Genomic DNA, 17,919 nt, shown 5'->3' on the forward strand with positions numbered 1-17,919 from the left:
TGTTGGATTATGTGTGTTAGTGTTTGTTCGGTGTATTGGAATTTTAGGTATGAAACAGATACACCGAAAGTACCGGAAAAAGTATAAAAACTCGGTGGTTGAGCCAATAGTAAGGCTACACGTTTTTATTTCTATGTTCCTCGTCACACGTGCGCATACGATCCAGGAGACTGGAGGGAAAAAACCCTGTGCTGCACTGTGGGGACAAGCACATGCACATGTGCACCCTGGCCTGGCCTGGCCTGGCCTGGCCTGGCGTGAGCGATACATGATGCGATGTCGCTAGCGTCATATGCCGGACTGACTTACCATGTACCGTGACTCAAGGTGCAACTTTCCGCACCCAAGCCTTCCAAGTTGGAAGGTTGTTGGTTTGCACTGCGTAGATGTGTGGAAAACTAGTTGTCAGGTCGTCGAATGTCTCAATATCCTGGTCAGTTTTTGCCTTGTTATCGCACTACCTGGCTGTATATGATCTCGTTACCTTGTAGACTGTTAATCATAACTAGTTATAAAAGAACATTTGTGAAATTATAGTATTCGTTTCACCCCTACTGAAAATTCCCCTAAGGCCGATTCGCAATACAACTTTCTGCTACGCGACACGCGATTTGCGACAAGAAACTGCCTGTCGCGAGCTGTCGCAAGCTGGCGCAAGCTGTCGCAGAAGTTGAAGAAAGTTCAACTTTTGCGACACGGGACATACACAAATGGAGTACAATTTCTACCCTGGGTGCACGTGCAGTGCACGTGCATAGTACTACTAGTGCATAAGGATGTCGCAAACATGAACAAGATTGTGAACCGTGTGTCGCTGTCGCAACTCGTCGCAGGTGTCGCAAGTCGCATGTCGCAAGAAATTGTATTGTGAGCCGGCCTTTCCTTCTCCTCCTCCCACCGACGGTCAAATTCTCCAATAGCATGAGGCATTCACAGTGAAAACCAGCCCTTGTCAAACATAGGCACCGCATTGTAAATTTCAGAGTTATGGAATTACGGCAAGGATACTGTAAACCGCCCAGTATTCGCATCAATAACTTTTTGCGATTTCTTAGAACCAGCGAGTTTGCGATGGCAAAAGTTCGCGAAGCACTGGGGCCACTTACATACACCCACTGTTGAAGTTTGATTTCACGCTGGTTAATATTGGCGATACGCTCTTCTTGCAAAAGTAGCGAACACTAATCCACCGCGAATATTAGGCAGTTTACAGTATCCAATCTGTGGAGTTGCTGGCCTAACCCAAATCATCAAGCCAAGACATGGGTTAGGACTGGAGTCTATCCTTTTGTTACGAAACTGCGCATGCAAAAGGTAGACTCGAAAATGTTCTGTCGCCCATACTACTGAGAGAAGTTCTTGTTGAGTTGTACTGTAATTTCGTTCCGGGTCCGATAAGCTACGACTGGCAAAAGCAATGGGTCGTTCTACACCATCGTCATCAAGCTGTGAAAGAACTGTGCCAAGTCCGGAATTCGATGCGTCAGTGTCTAAAATAAAAGGACGGTTCCAGTTCGGATACGGCAAAACAGGTGCAGTTGCAAGTTCGGATCTCAGTTTCATAAATGCGTCCAACTGTTCTTTACCCCACCGAGAAACTTGACCCTTCTTGGACAATTTCGTCATACCCGAGCAAAGTTACGAATGAAGCGGCGATAATAGTTTGCAAAACCCACAAACCCCTGTACATGTTTGATTGTCTTCGGCATCGGCCACTCAGAAACTTGATCGACTTTCTTTGCACTTGGTGTAACCCCTTTTTCTGAAATACAATGTCCCAGAAAAGAAACATCCGTACGCAGCAAATTGCATTTCCTAGGTTTAATCTTAAGACCTGCGCTCTCGAGAGCTTTCAAAACAGCTAAAAGATTTTCTGCATGCTCTTCTCGTGTGCGACCAAAAACAATGATGTCGTCGAGATAGATTAAACACTTAACATACAAAAGACCTTTAAGAACCGTATACATTAATCGCTGAAACGTGGCGGGTGCGTTAGTGAGTCCGAAAGGCATTCTGCGAAGCTGGTAGAGACCGTGTGGCGTGACGAAAGCAGTTTTTCTCGATCTTCGGGCGCTACCAAAACTTGCCAATAACCAGATTGCAAATCCAAAGTCGAAAAAGTATTTTGCGCCGTGCAATGCGTCAAGCGTGTCATCGATGCGCGGTAAAGGAAAAGCGTCTTTTCGTGTTACGTTATTCAAGTTTCGATAATCAACGCAGAATCGTGTCCCACCTCCGTCCTTCTTCGCTAAAACAATTGGGCTGGCCCACGGTGAAGAACTTGGTTCGATAATTTCCTGCTCTAACATGTCATCTACTAATTTACGCGTCAGTTTCGCTTTATCCGGTGATAATCTACGGGCGTTGTGGCGGATCGGACGATTGTCAGTAAGTGTAATAGTGTGATGTATTTCGTCTGTCTTTCCAACGTCATTATCATCTACCGCAATTACTGATCACACACATGCTTAACAAAAGTCGTTGTAAATGCTTAATCGCAGCGCTATCCCCCACACAACCAGACCAATTAAACTTAAGCAAACTCTTATCTTCTATCGGAACATTATCGTCAAGTTTTGGGAATAGAGGTGATGAGGAGGAGATGGTGTGTTTTGGAATTACGGAACTCTTCGAACGCAACGGAAACGATTTTCGATACGCGGTAAGTGTGTGGTCGGACTCGAATGAAATGCTCATGCCATGGCCAGTCAACGTGTTTACACCAATAATCACCTCCTCCTGTACCCCCTCCACTACCAAAGCTTTAGTCTTCACTACTGTCGAATGGTCGAATGCGATAAAAACCTGCGCGACCCCATGTACTTTAATCGAAGACCCCGTCGCACTTTGGAGTGCATCGATACCAACTGTGGACTGAGGCGCAAGTTTAGACATCGGTGCAAATGTTTCAAATACATCTTTTCGAATAACCGTGAATGCTGCCCCCGTGTCCACCAGAGCTGGTACCACTGCGCCCTTGCCTTTTTGTCGTCTGGAAATTTTTATTTGCAAATGGCAGCCTTTCATCCAACATTGACAAACGCAGTGGGCAGTTCGCGTGAACACAGGGGAAACAAGCCCCCTCACAATAGAAACCACGAACCCCAGTAAGCGTAACATTAAGGCAATGCACAAGAACGGAAATCTCATAATAATCGATGTAACAAATTTAAGGGCGTGAACAAGCATCGTAAAGAACAGGATAGAGTACGGTAATAACAGAGTGACAGTCGACTTAACAGAATTAACGGCATGGAGGAACATCGTGAATAACAGGATCGAGTACGGCAGTAACAAAGTGAAAGGTTTAAATGTTGAGGCAAATGTGTTCGTATCGGTGGTGATTTTCGATATCGGAGTCGAAGTGGTTGGCAGCCTCTCGTCAGCCACTAAAAGCGGTTTAAAGAATTACGTGAGTCCGAGCGGTCGCCAAAATGTTGTGAGTTTTGGGAACGCTTTTTGGTGAAACAGTCACGTTCAATGTGTCCTCGACGCTGGCAAAAGAAACAAACAGGCGGTTCGCGGAAACCAATTCTACGATCGGATCTACGATCCCCCATTTGGCTACGCGATTCCGAGCTGTGCGGACGTTTTAATTCTCGACGCTCAGGCGAAGGTGAGCGAGGTCGACTACTCGCCGGTCTCTGGTGTTCCAACAAAATTTTGCTAACACGCTCAGCTACACGCTCAACAAGTTCGTCTTCGTCAAAAGTTTTCGGTGGTGCGCGTACTTGAGAAACAGATGCAAATTCTGCGGCCGCAGCTGCGAGGACCGTACTCGACTTCTGTCAGTTTGTTTCCACTACCAGGGCTCTACGCTGCGCTGCGTCTAGTGTCTGCGGATCGAAATCAATTACTTTATCTTTAATGGGCGGATCTAAAGCATCAATAAACGCTTCTTTTGCGATGTCGCCGATTACTTCCGACGTCGCAGAAGGATATGCGCGCGCAGTCATTAGTCTTATATCGGTGGCGAGTTTTACCAAACATTTGTTTGGGGATCGTCTACGATGGCGCAATTTGACTCGAAACAAAGACGAGTTCTCTTTTGGCAAAAAATGATCAATCAACACAGTTCTCAATTGTACATAATCTTCGACTATCGATTTATCGCAAGCCAACAAAAATCTCGATGCTTCTTTCCTCAAAGACTTGCGCAAAAATCGGTACCTCAGTGCATCGCGATCATTAATCAAAAGTCTCGACGACAGGTGAGCTACAACTTTGATCAAAATCGGCATCTAACAAATTTTCGCAGTGCTCGACAGGTGGAAAACCATACGCCTCACAAGCCGAATCAAACTCTAAAAAGAATACCTCGATATCTTCGTCAGGCGCGCCAGAAAACACAGGAAAACTACCAGCAGGTATGCGACATGGATCAACAGTGTTCAGGTGATTCTACTCTCTCATGCATTCAGTGTTATAATTACTATCCAGCTCTGTCCGACTTGTGTTCAGTTGCCTGCATGCTCCAGTTTGTGTTTGTCTAGGATCTGCTGTGTGCGTTTCATCTCTCTGTTATGTCGGTAGTGATCTTGTGTCTTGGTGCCTGAGGCGCGCTTGCTGTCACGCATTCATGTATTCATGCTCTGATGTCTAGACTTTCACTTTGCTGCGTGCGCGGCGTACGTGCGCGTGCGCTGCGTGCGTGTGCCGGCTCTTTTTCCCGTGTATCTATGCATTATGTTGCTACACTACAGTTCCGGCTTATAGTTCCGTTTTGACTTTAGTTTTCTCAGCTGTTGCTGTTGTTGTGCTTTTAGTTGTTTTCAAGTCAGATTCCTTTTTCCTTCTCTGTTGTTGCTCATGATTATCAAGACTGTAAAAGTATGGAAGTAAGACAATAACTCCAGTGTGAGTTTATGAGCTATTGTTGGTAGTTTGGGTGCTTGCATCCAAACATCTGGTCCTTCGAGCCGGATCAGTGGATCTGAATCGGTTCGAGAGTTGTCATTTCGTAGATCTACCAGTGCAGTGATTAGAGAAATGGCGGAACCTAGAAAAAGTAGCAGGAGCACGAAAGGTGTTCCCCCAGTAAGGTTCAGAGAGCCTGAGGCAGAGCTAGACGATACGAAGAGTAGTGTCTCTTCCCTGACATCGTCCGCTTCCTCTACTGCTTCCAGGCGTCGCAGAGCGGAGTTGAAGGCGGCGGTGCAGCTAGCAAAGCTGGAGCAGGAGTTTGAAGTCCAGCAGCTCAAGCGACAGAAAAGAATCCTGCAGCTGGAGCTAGACGCCGAGTTGGCTTCCATTGAAGGAGACGAACTAGAGTCAGAGGGACGTCCGGAGGAGACGGAGCCGTCCACTGACGCGTCATTTCAGACCTGCGCTGAGAGCCTGGCGTTGTTTGCGGGGAAGATGGCGGCGTCTGATGATGAGACTGACGATGACGACCAGGCAGTCACGGAGCGAAGCGTCTCCGCTGGTCCTCCCGCTGCAGGTTTTGTAGCTCAAGCGTTCAAAACCGACGACCGGTTGAACGGGGAGCTCAAGTCTGAGACTCTCCAGAGCCGTGGCGTTTCTCGCCTTGATGGAGATGGCTCCACCGCAGACAAAGCGACCGAACAGCAGGACAGCGTTCCTGCTGAAACACAAGTGTCCACCCCTGTCGGTGTTGACAGGACGCCAGCTCCGGTCGCTGTAGGGCTTGACAAGCCTAGTGGTAGTAGTATGGAGATTACTCCAGTAGTACAAGGTCATTTGGGAAGATCGTGGCCTCAGGCAGCTTCAGATACAGCACGTGGAAAAGCTGACAGAGTGAGCAGCTGGGTACAGGGCGTTCAGAGTGCACCCTTCAGTGGTATCAGCCAACATCAGATCCAGCCACTGGAACTACCCAAGTTTGATGGTTCACAGAAGAACTACATCAGGTGGAGGCAGAAGTTTCTGAGGCTGGTGGACGACGACCACATGGTCTCAGAAGATTACAAGATGGCCCGTCTAAGGGAAGCTCTAGAAGGTGGCACGGCAGATGACCTGATTGCGGATCTGCTGGATGGCCCTGGCGCATACAGCGCTGCGCTCAAGGAGCTAGATGAGTGGTATGGGAGTAATGACCGCGAGCTCGAGCGCCAGCAGCAGGAACTTCTAGCACTTCCACGGATCACTTCAGAAAGGGACTCCGACAAGCTGCAGCAGTTGGCCGTCAGGCTGCGGAATGTTCTGTTGAACATGTCAACTGCCAGTTTAACACCAGGCCGTGATCTTTACATCGCAATCACGCAGAAGCTTCCCCGCGGGATGTTGACGAGGTTTGTCGAGTCTCATGACGATTCTTTAACGAACGTGAAGACACTATCCACCTGGTTGATGAAGCGAGTGCACACCCTGCGTCAAGTTGATGCCAGGCTGACCGAGTCTGACCAAGATCAGAAGAAGCCTGCACTGTCCAAGCCACCGCAGCGTCCAGCTCAGAACCGACCATGGAACCCTAGGGGGGCGGAGCGATCGTATGCTGCCGGTCCCCCCAAGCAGAGTGCACAGTGCCTGAAGTGCAGCGGCAGTCACCCCCTGGAGCGGTGTCCTGCCTTTGAGAAGATGTCTGTCCCTGATCGCTGGCAGCTAGTCAAGAGCAGTAGTCTGTGCATCTGCTGTTTCCGGCCCGGGCACAGAGCGTACAAGTGTGACACCGGCAAGTGTACGGTCTGTCAGAAGACGCATCATGCTATGCTGCACATAGAGCAAAAAGGGAGCGCTTCCAACACACGCACCACCGCAGGAGCGTCCGCCAACGGCACGCCTACAAGCGAGAAGGTAACCTACCATGCCAGTGCAGACTCAGTCCTGCACCCGTCTAGCAGCACAACGTTCATCGATGATGGGATCTCATTCATGACTGTGCCAGTATTGCTGAAGAACGAGGACCGAGTGGTCGAGTGTACTGCTCTCTTCGACTCTGGGTCGACAGCCAGCTACATCCAGAAGGACGTTGCAGATCTTCTTGGCATCCAGCCAGCATCGCAACCACTGAAGGTCCAGACGCTAGGAGGGAACAGCGTCAGCACAGATGCAACCCAGTCGACAGTCACCATCTCCAGCATCGACGGGAGCTATGTTTCCTCATTGGACGCTTGGGTCTTGCCACAGGTAACTGGAGACTCCAACATCATCGAGTGGCACGCGCGCAAGAGTAGTTGGGACCACCTACGAGAGATCGACTTCCCAGTCTCCCATAGTAAGAAGATTGGTATCCTCATCGGCCTCAATGCTACGCCGCTCCACAAGGCTCTGGAGGAGAGATGTGGCCCACCCGGCAGTCCAGTGGCATGACTCACCCCGCTCGGTTGGGTGTGCTACGGCCCGACATCAGCTCAGGCTGACCCAGCTCGTGTGGCCACCCATTGTGCTGTCCGTCTACCGAGTGACAGCGTGGAGCAGGCGGACGATCGCTTGGACGACCTGGTGAAAGACTTATGGAATGTCGAGAGTGTCGGTCTCGGAGTCAGCCCAACGTACCGAACGCCAGCCGAACAGGAAGCAGAAGCCATGACGACCGCGACCTTGTCGTATAGCGGTGGGCGGTACTGTGTCGGCATCCCATGGCGCAGCGCGGATGGCCCGAAGGTGCGGAACAACCGGCCAATGGCAGAGCGCCGTCTCCGTAGCCAAGAAAGAAGTCTTGAACAGAAGCCGCACATCGCGGCAGAGTACAACCGCGTCCTTGTATCGCACATGGAAAAAGGGTACATTAGGCAAGTGCCAGCAGAAGAGGTAGCTGCGGATGGAGAAGATCAGTAGTTCGTTCCGCACTTCCCCATCGTTCGCCAAGACAAGGTCACCACCAAGGTGCGGGTGGTGTTCGACGCGGCCGTCTCTTGGAGTGGATGTAACCTCAACGAGGAGATGCACGCAGGCCCACCACTGCAGAGCGACCTTGTACACATCCTGCTACGGTTTTGTATGGAGCCAGTGGCAATCGTCGCCGACATCAGCGAGATGTTCCTTCAAGTTGGCCTCCGGCCAGACGACAGGAAGTACACCAGATTCCTGTGGCGAAAGGACAACAACAGCGAGCCCGAAGTCTTTGAGTTCAACAGACTGGTTTTCGGGATGAAGGCATCGCCCTACCTCGCCACCAGAGCGTTGCGACAAACGGCGGAGGATTTCTCCAGCAGTGACCGAGACGACAGCATCGACATTCCAGCGCTGGTCAACAAGGCTTTCTACGTCGATGATCTTCTACACGCTACCCAGGACGAGTCCCAGGCAGTAGAGATTCAGCAGAAGTTGGACGCAACACTCAGCAAAGGCGGCTTCCACTTGCGCAAGTGGCACAGTAATTCAGCAGCCGTGCTCGACGCTATCCCACCAGCAGACAGAGCACCCCAAGCCCAGGTCATGTTAGAAGACGCGGCTTGCAACGCACCGCCTGTTTCCAAGACTCTTGGAGTGACCTGGATGGCAGACAAGGATCAGTTCACGTTTGTGTATAACGCGCCAGCCGAGGACTATGCCATCACGAAGAGATCGGTCCTGCGGAAGATGGCGACGATCTTTGACCCGCGCGGCCAGCTGCTACCGTTCACCATCAGAGCGCGGATCCTGTTTCAAGAGGCCTGTATTGCCGGCCATGGTTGGGATGACCCTCTCAGCACAACAGAGGTGAAGAAGTGGAAGACGTGGTTCGCGGAGCTACCGGACCTCACCTCAGTGTCAGTTGACCGTTGCTTCAAGCTTGCAGGAGCACTCCCACAACCATGAGCCACTGAGGTTCACACCTTCACGGACGCGTCCGATGCAGCGTTCGCTGCGGCATCGTATGTGTGAGTCACCTACCCAGACGGACAAGTGAAGGTCACGCTGTGCATGGCAAAGAGTCGTCCAACGCCAATCAAGAAGATGCCAATTCCGAAGCTCGAGTTGAAGGCAGCGGCCCTGGGCGTACGTTTGAGCACGGAGGTCGCCACAGCTCTTGACATCCCAGTAGCGCACCACTTCTTCTGGACGGACAACATGAATGTTCTGTTCTGGGTGCGTTCTCACAGTCGCAAGTTCGCCACAGACGTCGGTGTGAAGATAGCGGAGATCCAGACAGTGACCTCTGGTAAGCAGTGGCAGCATGTGCCCGGCAAGTCAAACCCAGCAGACCTCCCAACACGCGGAATGACAGCTTCAAGTCTCGCAGCGTGTGACGAGTGGTGGCAAGGCCCGAGTTTCTTGCAAGCGCCGCCGTCAGAATGGCCGAACCGTGACATCGTTGTACCGACGAATTTGCCTGGAGAAACCAAGCGCCACCAAGCATCGTCCCTGCTAGCCACCGGTCCGAGCATTGACCGCCTCCAACCAGATCGATACAGTTCCTGGATTCGCCTGAAGCATGTCACTGCGTGGTGCAGAAGGTTCTTTCGGCACGCCAGCAAAGGGAAATGCTGCAGGCAGGACACACCACAGACTGGAGGATCGGCAGCGGTGGAAGGCACCATGGTGTCCCTCGAATACCAGCGTACGAGAAAACCGCAGAAGTTTCTCGTGCAGCCCCTCACAGTTACTGAACTGGAGTCAGCTGAAGATGTGTGGTTCGCTAAGGCTCAGCAAGACGAGTTCAATGAGACGATTGAAGCGTGTAGAAGTCAGCGGCCCATCCCGGCGTCAAGTCCACTGCTACGCCTACAACCGGTTCTGGATGACAGCAACCCTCAGCTACTGCGGATGGACGGCAGGTTGAGCACGGCACATCACCTTCCCAGCAGCCTCCGTAGGCCCGTCATTCTGCCAACGAAGCATCCGGTCACAGCCCTTGTAATCGCTCATGAGGATGCGGCTCACAATCACACTGCTGGCGTCAACCACCTGTTGTCGACCCTGAACTCGAAGTTCTGGATTGTACATGGCCCAGCGGCAGTGAAAAGGCACCGGAGCCAGTGCACGGCCTGCAAGAAGATTTGGGCAAAGCCTGCTCAACAGCTGATGGCACCACTACCCGACTTCCGCACCGAGGAGCCTTTCCGAGCTTTCAGTCGGGTGGGCGTGGATTACGTCGGACCCTTTCTGACGAAGCAAGGGAGAGGAAGAAGTCGAGCAAAGCGCTATCTCTGCTTGATGACGTGTCTTCAGAGCAGAGCAGTTCATCTTGAGATGGCGTATGGCTTGGACACGGAGAGCTTTCTGCTGGCATTCACCAGGTTCGCGAAGAGAAGAGGTGTACCGGATCTCGTCGTGTCCGACAATGGTACCAACTTTGTGTCAGCCGAGCGTGAGCTACGAGAAGCCATCGAAAGCCTCAAGAACAGCCAGATTGCCGCTACCATGGCCTGCAAAGGCGTGGAGTGGAGGTTCAATCCGCCACGCTCACCGCATCACGGCGGGGTCTTCGAAGCAATGGTCAAGTGTGCCAAGAGAGCGTTGGTCGGCATCTTGCACAATGCTGTGTGTTCTGATGAGGAGCTCCAGACTGCCTTCACCACTGTTGAGGCTCAGCTCAATCGTCGACCTCTAACGGCCCAGAGTGGAGATGGACAAGACCCGGAGCCGCTAACACCCTCGCACTTTCTAGCGGGATCGACGACCGTGATGACCGCGGTCGAGGAAGATGGCCAGGCGTACCACCTCAAAGCCTGGAGGGTGTTGCAGAGCTGTTTAGCCGCGGTCTGGAAGCGCTGGCTACAAGAGATGGTCCCAAAGTTGAACATACGTCAACGATGGCAGAAGAGCCTTCCCAACATCCGGATTGGAGATGTGGTGCTTGTCCTGGACGCGCACACTCCCCGCGGCCAGTGGCCCCTCGGGAGGATCGAAGCGATCTACCCAGGCACCGACGGAAGAACACGTGTTGTCGACGTGAAGGTGAAAGGGAAGCAATACCGCCGACCTATCACTGTGCTCATCCCGATAGATGCGGTGCGCACTCCCTGAGCAGAAGAGTTACGGCAGTCTGCTATAGAGAAGATTACGCTCTACTTCTTTGTTGCTTGTTCGTGAAGCTACAGACGATTAGTACATTGCGATTTAGAGTGTTTTCGTTCCCATTCTGCTTATGGTCCCTCAAGGAGGGGGTGATGTTCAGGTGATTCTACTCTCTCATGCATTCAGTGTTATAATTACTATCCAGCTCTGTCCGACTTGTGTTCAGTTGCCTGCGTGCTCCAGTTTGTGTTTGTCTAGGATCTGCTGTGTGCGTTTCATCTCTCTGTTATGTCGGTAGTGATCTTGTGTCTTGGTGCCTGAGGCGCGCTTGCTGTCACGCATTCATGTATTCATGCTCTGATGTCTAGACTTTCACTTTGCTGCGTGCGTGGCGTACGTGCGCGTGCGCTGCGTGCGTGTGCCGGCTCTTTTTCCCGTGTATCTATGCATTATGTTGCTACACTACAGTTCCGGCTTATAGTTCCGTTTTGACTTTAGTTTTCTCAGCTGTTGCTGTTGTTGTGCTTTTAGTTGTTTTCAAGTCAGATTCCTTTTTCCTTCTCTGTTGTTGCTCATGATTATCAAGACTGTAAAAGTATGGAAGTAAGACAATAACTCCAGTGTGAGTTTATGAGCTATTGTTGGTAGTTTGGGTGCTTGCATCCAAACAAACAGTCATTTTCGTTTAGAAAGTTTGGAACGGTACAGAAGTTTGGAATGATAGAAAAAAATGGCGCCCAACAGAAGTTTGGTACGATACAAAAATTTGTAAGCTAAAATTGCGAGCAAGGTGCTACAAGAACGAAGTCGAGTTGAAACGAAGCGAGACACAAGTAAAACGCAATGCAGTTAGGAGTACTTACGGTTCTCAGGGTTGTGAGGTTAAGCGAAAAGTTGGGCGCCAATGTTAAAATTAAAAAATAGGAGAAATGATGACTGACAACACATTATCCAGACATTACAACGGGAACAGGTAGGTTGGTGGAACGACATTTATTATAGATGACGAGACAAGAGACCAAGACGAACGAAACGACTACATTCAAGAGTGAGAAAAGAGAAAGAGATAAAGTCGGAACGGCAAGATAAAGGGCCTGGGTAGCTATGGCCATTATGGGCGCGCAAGTAGCTACCCAGGCCAATGGAACAAAAGGAGACAAAAGGTGAGTACGCGAGTGCATGCAGACCAGCTAGAAAAGGTACAGGAGGAGGTACCTAACACTTTAAAAATTCCTGACGCTCAAAATTTCCGATGAACTGAAGAGTGGCATACTGTCATAAAGACCGAAGCACAAAAACACGAGAGAGCCAGCCCAGGACCCTTTGCTATGCCTGTTCATCATTGTAATCATTTTGCAGAGCTTGCTCACTTCATTGCTTACGTGATCAATCATATGCGAAGACAGCCAATCGGTCAGTGATGACACCACACACGCACGCACGCACACACACACGAAAAATAAGCCGTGGACCCTGGCTAGCTACTATTCGCAATATATTTTTATTTTACGTAGCTACGGGAACGAGAGAGCTTGGAAGCTCAGGGCCCTACGCTATGCTTTTTTGCCTTGATGACCTAGACAAAAAAAGCATAGGGATGTTATAAATTCTTTAAAAAATTCCATTTTTTAAAAGACATAACCTGGGATTCGAACCCGCACTATCGCGCGCCCTGCATGCATCCCCCGATACACTTCGCATACATGCTAATTCTTCCAAGTTGCTTCACGTTATGATCTCGCATTTGAAAGCCCTATTTGAATATGCATTGTGGCCAGCCGTCTTTGATGGTACGGTACGGTACGGGGTAGGTACGGGACAGGTACGATCGAGGGTAATACGACACCGTCTACCGCCTTGATGACGGCAAAAAAAGCATAGGAATGTTATAAATTTTTCAATTCTCCTATTTTTTCAGGCATATCCTGGGATTCGAACCCGCACTATCGCCCTACATGCATTCCCCCATACACTTCGCATTCATACCCATTCTTCCAAGTTGCTTCACGTTATGATCTTGCGTTTGAAAGCCCTATTTGAATATTGCGGCCAGCTGTATGTGGCCAGCTGTGTTTGATGGTACGGTACGGTACGGGACAGATACGGGATAGCGCCAGGCGTGACACAAACAAACAAACAAACACACAAATACCAAATTAAAGCTGTGTGGACCCTGGCTAGCGCCAGACGTTACTGAAGTAACGTCTTCTGCATAGCTACGGGAATAATGATAAATTCCATGCATTCACTAAACGCCCGTGTTATCAACGTACCGAGAGCTTGTCCGCATCGCTGAGATGCTTTTTCTCGAGGTCTGCGAAGGCCGAGTCCCTTGAGTAAAACTCTTTTTGGCATTTCGTCAACAGTACCTTGCGGAGCGATAGTGCCTCGCCGCCAGCAATGGCTGGCACTTCTAAATCCTACAATGGAATACAACAAAGAAACAAAAAGCACAGTCCAATGGTTCTCAAGATAGGAAGTGGAGAATGGAGCAGAAGCATGATAACAATACAGTTGCAGATTTCTGGCATATATGATTGACTCAGTAGAGCGTCCAGCCCCTATATGATGTCCAACCCCTATATAGAGTCCATTGGTCCAAAATCCACTGTACAGAGTCCAAACTTGGAATCAACTGTGAGCTCAAACTTTAGATGGGCATCACTCCCTGTATAGAGTCCAGCCAATTGGCTTCACCCCTATATAGAGTCCATTGGTCCAAAATCAACGGTATGGAGTCCAAACTTTGAAATCAACTATAAGGATTCTTTATGTGGACAACACTCCCTGTATAAAGTCCAGCCAATTAGGCATCCCCTATCCAGAGTTCGAAATTAGACATAGGATCTGCTGTAAGCAGTGAATATTAACCAGAAAACGGCCTCTCCCTTTAATCCTTTACATCATTCACTTCTCAAGATAAAAATGAGTATTGAGGCGCCACCGCAGCCACTTCATTACATGAAAAAACCCTACAAACACCATCCTCAAATCAAGTGGTCTCTTTGCAGACGCTGCAAATTACAATATCTCAATCATGTAGTGTTGCCAAATTATTGTGCACGCACACATACACACACATGCACACACCCACACAACGCCAAGAAAATACCTAAAAAAACCAAGAATCGAAAGAGAATAATGGAGAGCCAAGGATTAATTATTTGTTTTCAAATTATTGTGCGCGCGCGCGCACACACACACACACACACACACACACACACAAACTTATACAATGCCAAGAAAACACCAAGAAAAGAGTAGAGACACAATACACACGCAACTCCAACAGCCATGCAAACGTCCACCCATTTACACGTAAAGTCAAGAGGGATAACAAATAATTATACGAAACGAATGCATACGTGGACGGGTGCACGCACATTTACATACATGTAGTAGTGTAAGACTAAGAGAGTAACATAGTGCAGTAGTCAGCATAATGCTAGCACATGCTGAGAGTGCAATAGCAAGCTTCACCATTGCTCATGGCCGTGCAAATGTTTAGCAGCACTCAGTTCCGCAAGCTTCTGAAGATCAGCACACCTGCAACAAATAGATAACACAAGGATACGCTTATTACCGTAATGATGCATGGGAGCACACAACTACCAAGTTCTCAACGAATGTGATGCTCAATGAAAATCCATCCACTCAAAGACCTGTGAACAGGTGACGGTGGGGACAATAATCTATTAGTAATACGAGGAATAAGATCGTTTGTGCACACTCAAGACGCACAGACACACCACCATACATGTAGTGTACACAGTGTTTCACTTCACTGCAACTAAATTGAAATTCGATGATTTGAACAATCTTTACAGCGTTGCCGTCAGTCAACCTTCCCCAAGATGGAAATGCACTGATTTGTTGTCAGGAGGCAGTTTCACTGACACAATGTCATGTTTGTGACATCAAAAAACGGTTACTTCATGGAATACGAGTACATGTATTAGCTTGAGAAGCTTTTTCTTGTCATCGGCATACAAGAAATCCTCCTCCTACAACTACTAGCACACTGGCACTGCGTTTGTGGATCCCATTGTATTTGACATCATACTAGAGCCTAGTAGAGGAAGAGTGTTGTGGAGTTCACATAATTATCACAGGGATAAAAATACATTTCTCATGCAATAAAATAATAATTGATGATAGCTAGACGATCGTAAACAATTGATGCAAAGTCCTTGCAGTCCTTGAGGACTATTACGAAGTGGTTGATTACTTTTAGGGCATTCATTCAAGCAACATCAAACAAACGCGATACGATCCTTGCAAATGGAAAAAAAGTCAAGCATAACGACAGAACAGCAGACCAATCGAAACGAGCAAAAGCTTCCTTACCTCAGTCATCGTCCTGCCATGTAGTTGGACAGCCTTTTGACACGGTGGTACAGGCAGCTCTTGTCCAGTCAAACAGGGTATCCTTGTGGCGTCGAACGAAAGAGAGTGTCAGTGTATCCAACTCGTCAGATTGGAACTGTGCTGAACTTTTCTCGTTCTCCGCTTTCTGCTTTCATCCCTCGCTCTGATGAAACCGTTCAAACGCCTTACTGGCAGCAATAGCCAGCCAAACAGGGGATCCTTGTGGCGTCGAACGAAAGAGAGTGTCAGTGTACCTGATTCGTCAGATTTGAACTGTGCTGAACTTTTCTCGTTCTGCAATTTCTGCTTTCATCCCGCGCACTGATGAAACGTCTTCAGAGAACCACAAGACGCTTTCCAGATTTGATTTTGAACGTCTCCTTATCCTTCTTGGTTACCTCGAGACAGATTACTGTCAGCAACTGCACAGCAGAACTGGCAGCCATGGCTGAAGTGAAGAAAGGAATGCGCTGCCACGAGGCAAGCAAAACTGAAAAGTTGTTTGTTCTCTTTCGGGCACAACACACAGGACGTCGAGGACGGCGTGACTGGATAAACTGGACTCCTGGACCGTGAATAGGGGACTTGTAGAAAAAGTGTACTCCTTATAGGGGATTGCGCGGCAGGATGAAGCTGATCAAAACTGAGCGGACTCCTGGACTCTGTATAGTGGATTTTGGACCAATGGACTCCATATAGGGTGCTGGACATCATATAGTGCATGGACTCTATACTGAGTCCTACATATATATTAGCAATATCAAGAGCCCATAACCCCCCAAGAGTGTGCAACTCCTGATACCCTTTCTATGGGGTACACCGACAGCAAAAACTCACATAACGTGGTGCAGTGTCGCAGTTGTACATTTCCAGCCTGTTTTTAGCGAGCAGCGGAGTAATAAAAAATGCACTCTGACAGAAACTCACTCCGGGTATGCAAATCCCCAGGATGATCATGGCAGATATTCGGATTGCGCGCACACTGTCCTTCGTTTATACGTACAGTCAACTTTGTGTATAACGACACTCGGCGGGGCATCAGAAAAGTGTCCTTATTCACGAAGTGTCGTTATAACGAAGTCTCATTGTATGCATTACAGTTAGATGTGACATTGCGTCGTTATTAGCGAAGTTGACTGTGGTACGAACGTATCTTAGACACGTGATGTGAGTTTTTGCCGTCAGAGAAAGTTGCACACTCTTGGGGGGGGGGGGGGGGGTTATATACTCTTGACAATATGCGTAGCTGAGAAACTTACCGCTATACGCAAGCAAATGCGAGCGTAGAGTTCACAATAAGTTGGCTCCGATAATGACTGCATTGAACAAACACCGACGAGAGAGAGAGAGAGAGAGAGAGAGAGAGAGAGGGCGCGAGAGAGAGAGCGCGCGAGAGAGAGCACGAGAGAGAGAAAGAGCGCGAGAGAGAGCGAGAGAGACAGAGACAGAGAGCGAGAGAGAGCGCGAGAGAGAGAGTGCAAGAGAGAGCACGAGAGAGAGAACGCGAGAGAGAGAGAGCGCACGAGAGAGAGAGAATAAAAATTATGAGGCACAGAAAGCAAAGCGTAGGTAATAGCAACCACAGTAACGAGAGACCATCTCTCCTGAAAGACCAGTTGTCTCACTCCCATTAACTTTACCATGAGCACAACATATTGGTAGACAGAGGAAGAGAATCATCAGTGTGAGTAGTACCGTAAAGCCCACTTTGCAGCAAACGCCCACCCCAGCGGGTCCATACTATTTTCGTCTTTTTCAGGTCAATATAGTTGTAGAAAACTGGCATGAAGATCGAATGCGTACGAAAACGGCTGTGATGCCTACAAACTGCCTATGTCTTACCAGGAGGCTCTGCAAAAGCGATTGTCATTATTTAACTGCAAAGAAAAACCTCTGTGGGGATTTCCTTTCATTCAATAAATGAGTCGTCTTTGTGGTAGTTTGCTCTCCATGTGGTATTGCCGTAGAATCCATCTGGCTTTCATGAAATTTCTACAGTGCCACGATGTCGCACTTTCAGAACGGAACAGTGATTGTTCTGACGAAGCGTCAAAAAGACTCATGCAACGACTTGACTGGTTGCAGTATTGCTGTTGCAAATCGAACAGGGTATGTCACAGAAGCTACACCTACAAAGTTGCTGCTAACTTGTTGAAAACTTTGAAGTGCCCGAGAAAAACACTTGCCATTGAGCGCTGTGTGATTTGGAATTGATGGCTTGAAACACCGTCAGAAGTGTATTTTGGTTCCTGCAATACTCTGTTCTTCGCTACCTTGTTATTCAGAAGAAACTCCTGTTTGGATTTGCGAAATAAAACAACCATCATTATAACATCACTACGAGCTAGCTCGTGGCTAGTGCCGAAAGAGATTTTGAAACCAGGAAAGTGGACAAAGTTTACCGTCGCAAAGCGCTCTTCGCGCTACGGTGTGAGATGCACTTTCGTACAGTAGTGGTGACAGTGCATGGGGTCAGTGTGTACAGGCCAGCAGATCTTGCAAAAATGGGGTGGGCGTTTGCAGCGTACTTTACGGTAATGGCAATACGTACCGTTTCCACCCAGGTATAAGCAACACTGGGAGTGTAAGCTGCACCCAGATTTTTCCCGAAATACAGACATCCACCTTATTTATCACCGTTTACTGGACCATTGCAGTATAAGCCGTACCGACTCTTTTATTACCGTAAAGTACCGTTGATCCCCACGC

At 49.0% G+C, this 17,919-nt stretch overlaps 1 protein-coding gene across 3 annotated transcripts in view; it reads right to left on the reverse strand.

Annotated features, from left to right (window-relative positions):
* The window catches only part of LOC135818206 (protein piccolo-like), a 130,455-nt gene that overhangs the window by 20,086 nt on the left and 92,450 nt on the right, over positions 1–17,919 (reverse strand). For all 3 annotated transcript variants that reach the window (XM_065331555.1, XM_065331554.1, XM_065331556.1), the window contains 2 exons: positions 16,470–16,526; positions 13,116–13,262 (listed from right to left, as the gene is read on the reverse strand). In XM_065331555.1, coding sequence (XP_065187627.1) covers positions 13,116–13,262; positions 16,470–16,526 — 204 coding nt within the window. The remainder of the gene's footprint in view (positions 1–13,115; positions 13,263–16,469; positions 16,527–17,919) is intronic.

Source organism: Sycon ciliatum, chromosome 5, assembly GCF_964019385.1.
Source record: "Sycon ciliatum chromosome 5, ocSycCili1.1, whole genome shotgun sequence".
NCBI lineage: Eukaryota > Metazoa > Porifera > Calcarea > Leucosolenida > Sycettidae > Sycon > Sycon ciliatum.